This window comes from Hemitrygon akajei, chromosome 8 (assembly GCF_048418815.1).
Source record: "Hemitrygon akajei chromosome 8, sHemAka1.3, whole genome shotgun sequence".
NCBI lineage: Eukaryota > Metazoa > Chordata > Chondrichthyes > Myliobatiformes > Dasyatidae > Hemitrygon > Hemitrygon akajei.
In genome coordinates, this window is record NC_133131.1 from 167,000,768 (window position 1) to 167,016,355 (window position 15,588).

General features: G+C 42.4%; 1 protein-coding gene across 6 annotated transcripts in view; it reads left to right on the forward strand.

Annotated features, from left to right (window-relative positions):
- sec22c (SEC22 homolog C, vesicle trafficking protein) overlaps window positions 1-13,969 on the forward strand; it is a 48,786-nt gene extending 34,817 nt beyond the window's left edge. For 3 of the 6 annotated variants that reach the window (XM_073055015.1, XM_073055014.1, XM_073055013.1), the window contains one exon: window positions 1,805-9,858. In XM_073055015.1, the coding sequence (XP_072911116.1) occupies window positions 1,805-2,005 (201 nt within the window). In that variant the 3' untranslated portion in view covers window positions 2,006-9,858. Of the gene's footprint in view, window positions 1-1,804; window positions 9,859-10,616; window positions 11,735-12,757 lie in introns of those variants that run through there. The other 3 variants (XR_012100073.1, XR_012100072.1, XM_073055016.1) reach the window with 3 other exon arrangements.
- Window positions 13,970-15,588: the final 1,619 nt, after the last annotated feature.

The window sequence follows — 15,588 nt, forward strand, 5'->3', positions numbered from 1 at the left end:
ATACAAACTGCTTCCGTGGCTTCACGTGACCCCGATTGGTGGGAGGGGCTAAGCAAGTGCTACACCTTGCCCAAGGGTGACCTCTTGGGTAGAGATGTATCTTCACTTAGCTGGCCTTCACACACAGCATTTAGCACATATGGTTATGATATATACAGTCACAAACTAGTATTAGCACAGTTCCCTGAGTGGGATGGCCTGATGCATGGGGATTCTGTCGTGGGCCACATTCTTGTAAGAAACAGCAAGCTGCAGTTCCTCATCTCCCACAGCCGCAGATGAAGGCAATCCAGCTTAACTGATCTTGAGAAGTTATTTGTGCCAAAAAACTACTTTATCGGGAGTACCATACAGCTCTTGCTGCATTAGATGAGCGGTATTTAATCGATGTTTAGTAAACTCATCCTCTTCCATAAATCTACTTTTCCAAATATCCCGAGATGATTTATACAGAAATGAAGGCCTCATCCTTATTATCCACATGAGTTTTTAATTTAAGGGGAGGAAGGAAGGACAGCAGAGTGACATAGTGTTCAGCAGAATGCTGTACAGCATTAGCTGTAAGATCAGGGTTCATTTCCTGTCACTGTCTGAGGAGTTTTGTACGCACATTCCGAAGATGTATGCGTTAGGATTAGTAAGTTGTGGGAATGCTATGTTGATACCCGAAGCGTGGTGACAATTACAGGCTGCCGCCACCATAATCCTTGCTGATTAGATTTGATGCAAATGACGCATTTCACTGTATGTTTTGATGTGCATGTGAAAAATAAGTGTAATCTCTCCAATCTCACAGTCAGAGCCAATTTGAATTTCTGTGCTGTTTTATTTATGTTTTGGTTAGTTGATAGACAGATAGATACAGCACGGAGCAGGCCTTCCGGCCCTTTGAGCCATGCTGTCCCAACAAACCCGATTAAACTAACCAAGTTGTGGGACAGTTGAGGGAGATAGGATTGTGCTGAGGGCAGCCCGCAAGTGTTACCATGCTTCTGGCACCAACCCAGCATGCCCTCAGTTTACTAACCCTGAGGAGTATGAGGGAGGAAACCAGAGTGCCCAGAGGAAATTCACATGATCTTGGGGAGGACGCCAAAACTCCTTGCAGACAGTGATACTGATTGAACCCTGATTGCAATCACTGGCTCTGTAAAGTGTCATGCTAAACCCTACATTACTGTGCCAGCCTTCGAATGGTACAATTGAATTGAATGGCACAACTGTTTGGACTGTCTTGTTTCCAGGATTAAACTGAGTGTGAAATAGGTGTTAAATGGATTTCATTTTGTGTTTGGGGGGACAAACCCCACTAATGCTGGCAACCTGAAATAGAAACACAAAAATCTGGAAGCATTCAGTGGGTCAGGCAGCATCTGTGGAGCGAGAAGCTCACTCACTTCCCACAGATCCCGCCAGACCCACTAAATTCTTCAGCATCTTTTTGTTATTAACACACACATTGCTGGAAGAGCTCAGCAAATCTGGCAGCAAATATGGAGTGAATAAAGTGTTTTATAGAGAGGAATAAAGAGAGATAAAGGGACTTTGCCCTTTCTTTCCAGTGCCAATCAAGGGTCTTGGCCTGTAACATTGCCTCTTTATTCCTCCTACAGCATTTTGTGTGTGTTACATTGGATTTCCAGCATCTGCAGAATCTCTTGTATTTTCTTTTTTGTTTTTATTCTGTTATGTTTATAGTAGTTATCATTTGAAGCTTTTGCTTTATGTAGCTTGCATGAACGGAACGTGGATGTGTATGTAAGCCAAGCTTGCATTTTAATGGTTGAATCTATTCCTTTTTCAGTGTTACCTGTACCTGTTCTATGTGTCGGCCAGGATGATCAAGGCACTTGAAGCACTGACTCTTATTTGTATATGCAACTTTTATTTATTTGGGCTGAGGAACTTGTGGCAGATCCTCTTCCACGTAGGAGTGGCTTGTCTATCCACGTATCAGATCTTGTCCAGGAAGCTCACCAAGAGACTAGCTGACTGTGGAGTCTGACCTGTTGATTGTCTCCGATGGTGGGAAAGTTCCGTGATCGAGCTCCCTCAAATGTGCCTTCAGTATGTTTGATAATGTCGACGCCATTGTCATTGCCACAGTTACTGCCCGGACAAAATGAAGCCCAAGGAACCAGAAACGTTGTTCCCCCTTCTCAAAATGGCAAGTCCAGCGAAAGACAAATGGAAGTTTGTTGCAAGAAGATTTTCACAAGTCCAAAATTTGGTATGCAATGATAAATCCAGGGGAATAACAGGATTGATACCTCATGGTTTGCAGTGGGAGAGCTGTGACCAAGTGTAGTCTTCATGTTTAACTGGCGGGAGATGTTTAGACCAGGGAAACATTATATACTCTATTCTTATTTTGAAGTTGTACATTCTGCCCGTTGTAAGTTGTGTTGCTTCATTTAGCAAGCTGTAGTTGTGTACCTGAGTTTGTGTTGCACTGCTGCCACTCTGTGGGCAGGTGGAATTGCAAAATAACAAGGGTACTTTTCCCTGCAGAGACACAATTTCTGATTGAAAATCTCTTCAGGAACTCCACAGTTTGATCACTGGGATAGTGACACTAATGAGTGAGAGACAAGCAAGAGAAGGTAAAAAAAAAAGGCAAACGAGAAAATCTGCAGATGCTGGAACACACACAAAATGCTGGACGAACTCAGCAGGCCAGGCAGCATCTATGAATAGGAGTCTGAATAAAAGGTCTTGGTGTGAAACGTCAACTGTTCCATAGATGCTGCCTGACCTGCTGAGTTCTTCAAGCATTTTGTGTGTTGTTTGCATTTTGGATAGGAAGCTGTGATATCCAGTGTCAATGTTGGCTAGTAACAGGAGGGGATGGCCATCATATCCTTCATGATCTTTAAGGCTTTTGATTAGAAAAAGCCTGGGTACTTTCAATCCACTCCACGGGACTCCACAGTATCTGTGCATACCTTGGATGTCTTTGACTCACTCGATTTCAGAAGTGCAAAAGGACTCTGATAAGGATGATTTAAATTTTAGGGTGATATGTTCACACACACCTGGAGAAAGAGAGGAATCTCCTGTAGTTAAAGGTGGGTTGAGTCTGGAAGGAGGGCATTTGTTGCTGTAATTAGATTGTCCTATAGTCCCTCTGCTCAAAGGTGGAAGCTCAGAATCAGGTTTGATATCACTAACATATGTTGTGGAATTTATTGTTTTACAGCAGCAGTGCAGCACAATACATAAAAAAATGCTATGTTACAGTAAGAAATACAAAAAAAACTAGCTGAAAAAGTGAGGCAGTGTTCATGGGTTCATGGTCTATTCAGAAATATGAGAGTGGAGGGGAGGGAGCTGTTCCTAAAATGTTAACTGATGTTTAGCCTGAGGTCTTCAGGTTATACATCACTTCTATTAATGATAAATATTGTCACAAGGATTAAAAGGGAATGAGACTAGTTGGTTCCCATGTCTTAATATATACGTTTTGAATAATAATCCTTTATTTTAAAACAAAATAAGATTGATTAACCAGATGGATTAGAAATAAGTCTTTAGAATTCGGCACCATTAATCATGTTGCAGAATTTTATTCTCTGGGGCAGAGGCCATTTCCCAGGGTCCAGGGGATTCACTTTCAGTTAAATTGTGAAGTATTGATATATTAAGAATGGTTTGAAGCCGAAATGTTTGCTCAGAAGCCCCCCAATCTCCACAAAGATATCAAAATTACTCAATCAACTCTTTCTTTGAAACACGAGATTCTGCAGATGCTGGAAATCCTGAGTAACACTCACAGAATGATGGAGGAACTCTGCAGGTCTGGCAGCATCTATGGAGAGGAATAAAGAGCTGACGTTTCAGGCCAAGACCCTTCCATTCTGCCAGGATGATGGAGTTCCAGTGTGACTCGTAATTGGTTGCATCCAGAAGGCACTGAGTCCTAAAAAGATGCTGTCCACTGCTTCGTCCAGTTGGTTGCAGGTCATGTGACACAATATGGCATACGGTACACTTGAAACTGTGGCCCAGCTGGTTTCATTCACGAGGTAGCTTGGTGATCTGAAGGGAGCTGGAAGTCCTTGGGAGGTAAAAGATATGATGAATTGGTATTGGTTTATTATTGTCACATGTACTGAGGTACAGTGAAACCTTCCTCTGGGTGCCCCTTCTCCTTTCCTTTCTCCATTGTCCACTTTCCTCTCCTATCATATTCCTCCTTCTGCCCTTTTAACTCTTCAAGTTTAATTGTCATTCACATGTATACAGCACCATTAATATTTTCTCTGGGGCCAACATGCACAACACAGTACATACAGTCACACACAATGCATGTAGTTATGATAGCACATACAGTCACAAAGTAGTATTAGCACAAGTCCACCTATTACCCACCAGTTTCTCACTTCGTCACCCACCTATCTGCCCCCCCAATTGGTCTCACCTATCATCTACCAGCTTGTACTTATTCCCCCCTCCCCTCCACTTCTCATTCTTCCCTCTTCCCTCTTCCTTTTCAGTCTTGATGAGGGGTCTCGGCCTGGAATGTCATCTGCTTATTCCTCTCTATAGATGCCGCCTGATCTGCTGAGTTCCTCCAACATTCTATGTGTGTTACAGCTTTTGTTTGCATGCTATCCAGATAGATTCCACCATATATAAAAAACAAACAATGCAGAATATAACATTGCTGTTCCAGAGAAAACAAAGTGCATTGGACAGATAAAGTACAGGGGCCATGATGGAGGTAGATTGGGAAATCAGAGTTCAGTAATGATAGCATTGGAATAGAAAATATTTATATTAATCCGGGCATAATTGGCCGGGCCACAGATTACTGCCCCTTTCTGGCTGCTCTTGAGAAGCTGGACAACTGCTGTTTGTGTGCTGTAGATATAGGTGTTTTCCAGGGTGAGTCTTCCAGGCAATGAAGAAATACGTCTAGAGCACTTTGAAGTCAGATCAGTCTTCTTGCTTCCTCCAACTTGAATGCAAAGAGCATTTGAGTTCGTTCTTTTACAGATTATGCATGCACTATTAGTGTTTTTAAATGAGTTCTTTTATTCATTGTATTTATTCTATTTCAAATGTGAAGTCTCAGCTAACAAATTAGTGTAAGTGCACTATTGTCTCTGATGTGTGCTAATTTTAGATAGCGGTAGGTACATGCATTTTGATGCAAAACTGGTTTTTGTGATTGGTTCATGTATCTATTGAATTAATTATAAACTAAGAATTTGAAAGGTTTACTTGATATTTGTCGTAAGCTGGGGAGGCATCCTGCAGTGTGTATTTGGTATGTACTGTGCACCTCAGTGTGCGACTAGTGGAGGTTGGTTCCAACTTCCCATCTTGGGAATTTCTCAGCTAGGTAGGGAGTTACCTTACTGATCTGTCTGTTCTGAATTGCTTTTATATTTCCCATCAATTTGACACACACTTCCAGCACCCCTCCCACCTGCTCCCCCTCTCCAAAAACATTTGACTCCTTAAAATGAGGCTGTCACCATCTTCCATAAGACCACAAAGCATTGGAGCAAAATTAGAATGTTAGATCCATCAAGTTTGCTCCACCATTTGATCATGGCTGATTTCCAAAGTACTTGTGCCTTGAATCCTATGTGATAAAGTTGTTCCTGAGGTGGCTGTGACCACTGATGATCACAGAGACTGAATGGTGCTTCGTGTTATGTTTGATTCTTTGGTTGAGTGACACCCATTTCTTCTCTGGGCAAATCACACTCCCCCTGACGTTCCATCCAGCTATGAAACAGGCCTCAGAGGGATCGGGTGTTCCCAGACTAGTACCAATGGGCAGCTTCTGTCTTCACAATCTGCTCTTTTCTCCAAGGTGGCATATACAAGATCTGACTGGGCCTGGTGGAACTTGACAAAATGAAACCATTCAATTGACATTTAGATTCATAGTCATACAGCAGAGAAACAGGCCTTTCTTTCCACTTGGTCCTTGCCAACCAAGATTCCCATCTAAGTTAGTTCTGTGTTTGGCCTGTATCCCTCTGAAGCAGGGGTTCCCAAACTTTTTTATGCCATTGTCTCTAGGATGGAAAATCCTGCTCTAAACCTTTCCTCTCCACGTACCTGTCCAAGCTACTTTTAAATGTTGTTAATGTTCCTGTCTCAATTAATTCCTCTGGCATTCTCTGGGTAAAAAACATTGCCCCTGAAGTTCCTCTTAAATTGCTCCCCTGTCACCTAAAACCTATGCCCTCTAGTTCTTGATTCCTGAACCCTGGGAATCAGACTGTAGGCATTCACCCTATCTATGCCACAGATAATTTTATACACCTTTTTAAGATTCTCCCATGAAAAAGTCTCAGCTTGCTCAGCCTCCCTTCATAACTGCATAATTTCTTCTCACTTTACTGGTTTGGCAAGGAAGGAGTTTCCTGATGCTGGTTTGTCAACCAGACTAGAACATTGAGACGTCTGGATTAAACAGACTGTCTATGAGGAAATGCCGAACAGGTGGATTTGTAGTTGCTATTTATAGGACTAGAGCTGATCTGAATTAAAGATAAATGATTGAGGTAGGATTTAGAGAGGATGTATGAATGGTGGCAGGTCCAAAAAGGCGTACAAAATCATGAGGGGTATAGATAGGGTAATTACAAGCAGGCTTTTTCCACTGAGGTTGGGTGAGACTAAAACTAGAGATCATAGGTTAAGAACGAAGAGAGCAAAATTGAAGGGGAACTTGAGGGGAACTTCTTCACTCAAAGGCTCATGCCAGTGTGGAACGAGCTGCCAGTGGAAGTGATGGATGTGTGTTCAATTGCAATATTTAAGAGAAGTTTGGATAAGTGCATGGTTTTTTGGGGTGTGGAGGGCTATGGACCAGGCGTGGATCGATGAGACTTGGCAGAATTACAGTTTGGCATGGACTAGATAAGCTGAAGGGCCTGTTTCCTTGCTCTATAATTTATGGAGCATGACTTGGATTCTGAATTTGGAGAGCCAGCTCCCTGGAAAGGCTTTCACATTAAATCTGCAGATGGCTTGGCTTATCGCTTTATATTGAACTGCCATGTCTGGAACATAAAACAAACTGGGGGGGGGGGGGGGGAGCTCAACAGTTCAGGCAGCATCTGTGTAGGCAGAGAATCAACTTTTTGGGTGAAATAATACAATAGGAAATAGTGAATCTGATTCATTTCCACAGACGGCTGTGGAGGACACGTTATTGGGTACATTTAATGTGGAGGTTGATAGGTTCTTGATTATTCAAGGTGTCAAAGGTTACAGGGAGAAGGCAGGAGAGTGGGGGCAAAAAATAAATCAGCCATGATCGAATTGCAGAGCAGATGGACGATATATCAGTGATTTTAAACCTGATTTCTGACACTGATTCTGAATGGCGTAATTCTGCTCCTATATGCTATGGTCTTATGGAAACTTATCTTCCCATTGAGACATACTGTGTTGTATCATTATTTAACAATATAGGAGAATATAGTATTTAAGAATATGAGAAGCATCGATAGTGTAGAACATAGAAAACCTACAGCACAGATAATGCTATTTAAAAACAAGAGGGCATAGATTTAAGGTGAGAGGAAGGAGTTTTAAAGGGGATTAGAGAGTGAAGTTTCTTTACATATCTGGAAAGCATTGCCAAAAGAGGTGGCGGAGTAAGATATCACTGGTACATTTATGAGGCATTTTAGATGGCACATAATAGGCAAGACATAGAAACGTATGGCCTTAAAGAGGGCAAATTTAGGATCAGAGTAGATGGTCAAAAAGATTGGCATGGGAGTGGTGGGCTCAAATCTCACCGTAGCAGCTGAGGAATTTAAATTAATTTAATAACCTGTAATTTATTTATAAAATAAGTTGAATAATGTAGTTTAATAATGTCCTTAATGAAAGCGTATTTGCCATCCTTATCCAGACTGGTCTATGTATGACTCCGCATCCACTTCTAGATGCTCTCTGAAATCGCTTAGCAACTCATTCAGATCGAGAGCAGTTTGGGATGGACATTCAGATATTGTCAACAATTACAACTGTTTATCACATCTGTAGTAAAAATCTGTAGTGAAAAAAGACTCGGTAGGTCAAGCAGCGCCAATAGAGGGAAATAGAATTCAAGATCAAGTGTATTATCGTAGGAAAACTTATTTGCTGGTTTTTACATACCCAGGATGTAAAGACCATGAAAATTAGATTTCTGCAACAGCAGCACAACACAGGCACAATAACAACTTTTAAAAGTTGTGGATAAGAAAGTTATGGGCCAAATGCTGGCAAATGGTACTAGCTTGAATGGGACATCTCGGTATGCAGCAGATGGGCCGAAGGCCCTGTTTCCGTGCTGTATTACTCTATGACAAATTAACTTAAGTTATTTGACTTGCCCAGATCCTGAAGGATGAATTAAAAAACGTTCATTTTATTATCAAAGTATGTATGCAGAATGCAACTCTGAGATTTGTCTTCTCTAGATAGCCATCAAATACAGAAAAAACACGGAAGTTGTTCAAAGAAATGGCATCAATCCCTCCCCAACAAAAAAGAAAAAGAAACAAAAACTCTACATTAATACACTGAAGTAGTAGTCTCACAGTGTTCATAAGGAAAATAAGGGAAAGTTGTATGAGTTTGCTTTACAATTGAATAACAAGGTGGAGTGGGGTCTGAAATATCTGAAAGCCTCCAACATTGGCTAGAAGTTCTTGGAAGATTCTATTTTACATTTGGTATTTTTAAATGTTAATGTATTTATATGCCATTTGGGGGTACATCACAGATCAAGGCCGTCATGTCTTGCCAGATTGGTCTGATGAAAGCCTGTATATTTAGAAACATTTAAATATTTAGAAACATAAACATTTTAATACTTTTTGCACTGTTATATAATAACCAAGAAGTCCAATGTTTTATATGCTCCATTTCTCATGTCTCATCTTTTTGCATGTCAAACTAAATTTCTCAATACATTATTAATGAAATAAAAAAATCTATTGTGACAATGTATTTTCTTTAAAACCTGCACCGTCAGCCACCATCTCGTTTGAAGACTAAAGAGAAAATCACAATGCATGGAAAGTGTAGACAAGCAGAAAGTGATAAGTCAGGAGGTTCATGGACCAGCTACCTACAAGCATGTTGGTTCTTTCTGATCACAGCTTCCCAGCATCCAGGGCATCTTCAAAAGGCGATACCTTAAAAAGGGTGGCATCCATCATTAAGAATCCCAATCACCCCTCTTCTCATTGCTAGCATCAAGGAGGTACAGGAGCCTGAAGACTCATTCAGCATTTCAGGTACAGCTTCCTTTCCGCCATCAGATTTCTGAATGGACAATGAACCCATAAACACTACTTCATATTTTTTCCCTCTCTTGCTGCACTATTTATTTAATTTTCCCAGACATCGTGCTCACCCCATCTTCCTGCTGCCATAATAGTGATAGATTTCCTCTTATCCTTATCTACATCCATGAGCCTCCACACTCAACACATCATTCTCTGCAACTTCCACCATCTCCAAAGGGATCCTACCACCAAGCACATCTTCACTCCCCCCTCCCCATCTCAACTTCCCACAGGATCTCTCCCTCTGTGATTCCCTTGTCCATTCATCCCTTCCCACTAATCTCCCTCTTGACACTTATTCCTGCACCTACCCATTCACCTCCTTCCTCCATTCAGTGCCCCAAACAGTCCTTTCAGGTGAATCTGCTGGAGTTACCTATTGTATCTGATGTTCCCACTGCGACCTCTACATTGGTGAAACCAATCATAAATTGGGCGACTGCTTTGAACACTTCCATTCCATCTTCCTAGTGGCCAAATACTTTAATTCCAGTTCCTATTCCTGTTCTGACATGTCGGTCTATGGCCTCCTCAGGTGCTATGATGAGGCCACCCTTGGAGTGAAGGAGATTCTAACGTTCATAAATACGTGAAATTGAGTAAGATTTATTTAAAAGAGAATTCTGAGTTCTTTAAAAGATAAAAATGTACATGGTTTAAAATATTATATAAATATGTATAAATTAATTGAAGTGTCCTGATAGGTTTTTTTCACAGTACAACAGTCATAGATAGACAGCCAGTATCTCTCCCCAATATTGAAAAGTCAACACCAGAGAGTTTAAATTGAGGTGAGCAAAGGAGATGTGTGCGCTATGCTTTTTTACACAGAGAGTGGTAGTGCCTGGAATGTGCTGCCAGGCATGGTAGTGGAGGCAGATATGATAGGGACGATTAAACTCTTCTTGGGCTTCCAGCTAGGTACAGGAAGCCCGAGAAAAATTTATTTGTCATATAAGCCAAGAAAGCACTAGATCCTCTTTATGATAGAGACAATTTAAGAGGCCCTTAGATAGGCAAATGAATGTGCTGAGAAATTAAGGGATTTGGACATTGCATAGGTAGAAAGGATTCGTTTAGACCACACGACCATAAGAATTAGGCTATTTGGCCCATCGAGTCTGCTCCACCATTTAATTATGGCTGATACATTTCCCTCTCGGCCACAATCTCCCGCCTTCTCCCCGTATCCCTTCCCGCCCTGACTATTCAAGAATCTATCAGCCTCTGCTTTAAATATACCCAATGACCTGTGGTGATGAGTTCCACAGATTCTCAACTCTCTGGCTAAATTTGCAGATGACACCAAGGTGTAGTGGACAGTGGGGAAGACTATCATGGCTTGCAGCAAGACCTGGATCAGCTGGAAAAGTAGGCTGAAGAATGGCAGATGCAATTTAATGGAGACAAGTGCAAGGTGCTGCACTTCAGTATGACCATCCAGGGTAAGTCTTACACAGTGAACGGTGAGGCACTGCAGAGTGCAGTGGAACAAAGGGATCTGGCAACACAGGCCCATAAATCATCGAAAATGGCATCACAGGATAGGGTCGTAAAATCCTTTGACACATTGGCCTTCATAAATCAAAGCATCGAGTACAGGAGATGGGATGTTATGTTGAAATTGTATAAGACAAAGACAAAAAGTGCTTTGACCAGCGACCAATGCGGACATCAGAAGTTTTGAGAGGAGGGGATTTCAGATCCACAGCCCAGGTAGAAAAGCCCACAGTGGGTTGTAACAGCGAAAAAGACTCTTGACCGGTGACCAGTCGGCATTTGGGGTTTGATTAGCAAGAGCAAATTAAAGGAAGGCAGGGACGAGCAGCGGCTATCGTCTGCGTGGAGAGAGTCAGAGTGGTGATCTCGAGGCTTTAGTTCTTCAAGGTCTCAGTCAGTGAAAGCAGAGGAAAGCAAAGCTCAAGGTTTAGGTTTTAATTTTCCTTCCCTTCTTTATATCTGCTCAGCTAGTTCAGTGGAGATGCCAAGTAGGATAGATGAATGTTCTTCTTGCAGGATGTGGGCAGGCAGGGAGACCACTACAACTGTGAAAAGTGTATCCAGCTGCAGCTTCCAACAATTCATGTCAACGAGTTGGAGCTGGAAATGGATGAACTTCGGATCATTTGGGAGGCTGAGGAAGTGATAGGACATATAGAGAGGTAGTTATATCCAAACTGCAGGACACAGGAAAGTGGGTGACAGGAAGGGGAAAGGAGTTATGGAGCCAGTGCGGAGTATCCCTATGGCTATTCCCCCCCCAACAACAGACATATCACTTTGGATAATGTTAGGAGTGTGGCGGGAAGGGAGAGTGACCTAACAGAGGAAAGTCAGTGATCGGGTCTCTGGCTCTGCGACTCAAAAAGATGGAGACAGAAGAGGCACCTTGTAGGGATAGGGGATTCATTAGGGGAATAGACAGGAGGTTCTGTGGGTGAGAATGAGTTTCTCGGATGGAACTTTGCCTCCCGGGAGCCAGGGTCCAGGATATCTTAGATTGAATTCTCAGCATTCTTAAATGGGAAGGTGAACAGCCAGAAGTTGTAGTCCACGTCGGTACCACTGGCATGGGTAGGAAGAGTGATGAAATTCTGCCTAGAGAGTTCAGGGAATTAGGTGCTAAGATAAAAGGCAGGGCCTCCAGGGTTGTGATCTCAGGATTGCTACCCATGTGCTGTGCTAGTGAGGCCAGAACTAGGCAGATTACACAGTTTAATGCATGGCCAAGGAGTTGGTGTAGGAGGGAGGGCATAAGAGTTTTGGATCATGGAGCTCTCCCCCTGGGGTTTAAACTAGAGTTGCAGGAGGATGGGAACCAGAGTGCCAGAACATAAGACCATAAGATATAGGAGCAGAAATAGTTTGCTCCAGCATTCAATCATGGGCTGATCCAATTCTTCCAGTCATCCCCACTCCCCTGCCTTCTCCCCATACCCTTTGATGCCCTGGCTAATCAAGAACCTATCTATCTCTGCCTTAAATACACCCAATAACTTGGCCTCCATAGCCACTCATGGCAACAGATTGAACGTCCTCTGACTAAGTAATTTCATCGCATCTCTGTTCTAAATGGACTTCCTTCAATTCTGAAGTCATGCCCTCTTGTCTTAGATTCCCTACCATGGGAAATAACTTTGCCATATCTAATCTGTTCAGTAAAAGTACAGATGATGGCTAATAATATGTTTTATTATACGATAAGGTTTTTTCTCCCCTTTTTTCTTGCTTTTCCTAACAGCTCTGACATTGGTAGTGAGTTTAGATCTTTTTCTGTATAATAAAATTATTATATTTCAATATTACGAATTAATTTAATTTTTATGTATGCAGGGTTTTGTGATTGTAACTGTATTTTTAATACAACGTATTTGGTACTATTTTATGTTTTTCTTTTGACTTATAATATATCTTCCTCTACTTTGTATTCCTTTATGCAGAAACTAATAAAAATATTGAAAGAGAAGATGAAGCTAAAATCAGATATATCAGTATTACAGTGGAGTAAAGGGAATTACAGAGGCATGAGAGTGGAGTTGGCCAGAATTGATTGGAAAAGAACACTGGCAGGGATGATAGCTGGAAATTCTGGATGCAATTCAGAAGGCACAGAATATATACAACCCAAGGAGGAGAAAGAAGTCTACAGGCAAGATGACACAATGGTGACTAACAAGAGAAGTCAAAGCCAACAAAGAGAGGGCATCTAATAGAGCAAAAATTAGTAGGAAGTTAGAGGATTGGGAAGCTTTTAAAAAAAAAACAACAGAAGGCAACTAAAAAAGTTATTAAGAAGGTAAAGATGGAATATGAAAGTCAGCTAGCCAATAATATTAAAGAGGATACCAAAAGTTTCTTCAGATACATAAAGTGTAAAGGGAGGTGAGAGTGGATATTGGATTGCAGAAAACAATGCTGGAGAGGTAGTAATGGAGGGAAGGAAATGGCAGGCGAACTGAGTAAGAATTTTGCATCAGTCTTCACAATGTAAGACACTAGCAGTGTGATGGAAGTTCCAGGTGTCAGGGGTCAAGAAGTGTGTGACTTAGTAGAGAGAAGGTTCTTGGGAAACTGAAAGGTCTGAAGGTAGATAACTCACCTGGACCAGATGGTGTACACCTCAGTGTTCTGAAAGAGGTGGCTGAAGAGATTTTGGGGACATTAGTAATGATCTTTCAAGAATCACTAGATTTTGGAATGGTTCCGGAAGACTGGAAAATTGCAAATGCCACTCCACTTTTCAAGAAGGGAGGGGCAGAAGAAAGGAAACTAGTCTGACCTCAGTGGTTGGGAAGAACTGGACTCTCTGACGGTGGTGTCTGAAAAGAGGATGCTGTCCCAGTTGCATGCCATCTTGGACAATGTCTCCCATCCACTCCATAATGTACTGGTTAGGCACAGGAGTACATTCAGCCAGAGACTCATTCCACCGAGATGTAACACTGAGCGTCATAGGAAGTCATTCCTGCCTGTGGCCATCAAACTTTACAACTCCTCCCTCGGAGTGTCAGACACCCTGAGCCAATCGGCTGGTCCTGGACTTATTTCCACTTGGCATGATTAACTTATTATTATTTAATTATTTATGATTTTATATTGCTATGTTTCTACACTATTCTTGGTTGGTGCGGCTGTAACGAAACCCAATTTCCCTCAAGATCAATAAAGTATGTCTGTCTGTTGGAGTAGATTATTAAGGATGAGGTCTCAGGGTACTTGGAGGCTCATAATAAAATAGGCTGTAATCACACATGGTTTCCTCAAGGGAAAATCTTACCTGACAGATCTGTTGGAATTAGCAAAATAGCAAGCAGAATAGACAAAGGAGAATTGGCTGGTGTTGTGTTTTCTAATTTTCAGAAGACCTTTGACAAGTTGCACATATGAGCAGTGGCTGATTGGCAGGAGGCAAAGAGTGGGAATAAAGGGAGGCTTTTCTGGTTGACTGCCAGTGACTAGTGGTGTTCCACGGGTGTCTGTTTTGGGACTGCATCTTTTTACGTTATATGTCAATGATTTGGATGGTGGAATCAATGGCTTTGTTGCAAAGTTTGCAGATGATATGAAGATAGGTGAATGGGCAGGTAGTTTTGTGGAAGTAGAGAGGCTACAGCAGAACTTAGACAGATTAGGAGAATGGGCAAAGAAATAGCAGATGGAATACAGTCAACACACACAAAGTGCTGGTGGAACACAGCAGGCCAGGCAGCATCTATAGGGAGAAGCACTGTCGACGTTTTGGGCCGAGACCCTTCGTCAGGACTAACTGAAAGGGATTTAGTAAGAGATTTGAAAGTAGTTGGGGGGAGGGGGAAATGCAAAATGATAGGAGAAGATCGGAGGGAGTGGGATGAAGCTAAGAGCTGGAAAGGTGATTGGCGAAAGTGATACAGAGCTGGAGAAGGGAAAGGATCATGGGATGGGAAGCTTCTGGAGAAAGAAAGGTGGGGGGGGGGGGGGGGGAGAAGCACCAGAGGGAGATGGAGAACAGGCAGAGAGAGAGAGAAAAAAACAAACAACTAAATATGTCAGGGATGGGGTAAGAAGGGGAGGAGGGGCATTAACGGAAGTTAGAGAAGTCAATGTTCATGCCATCAGGTTGGAGGCTACCCAGCCGGTGTATAAGGTGTTGTTCCTCCAACCTGAGTTTGGCTTCATCTTGACAGTAGAGGAGGCCATGGATAGACATATCAGAATGGGAATGGGACGTGGAATTAAAATGTGTGGCTACTGGGAGATCCTGCTTTCTCTGGCGGACCGAGCGTAGGTTTTCAGTGTAACAGTCTCCCAGTCTGCGTTGGGTCTCACCAATATATAAAAGGCCACACCGGGAGCACCGGACGCAGTATACCACACCAGCCGACTCACAGGTGAAGTGTCGCCTCACCTGGAAGGACTGTCTGGGGCCCTGAATGGTGGTGAGGGAGGAAATGTAAGGGCAGGTGTAGCACTTGTTCCACTTACAAAGATAAGTGCCAGGAGGGAGATCGGTGGGAAGGGATGGTGGGGACGAGTGTACAAGGGAGTCACGTAGGGAGCGATCCCTGCGGAAAGCAGGAAGAGGGAATACAGTGTCAGGATGTGAATGGTCATGTTGAAGAAAAGGAAGAAGAAATGAAAAGATTGACTATTTTATAAATGGAGAGCAAATATAAAAAACGGAGGCACAAATGGACTTGGGAATCCTTGTGCAGGATTCCTTAATGGTTAATTTGTGGGTTGAGTCTGGTGAGGAAGGCAAATGTGATGCTAGTGTTCATTTCAAGAGGAC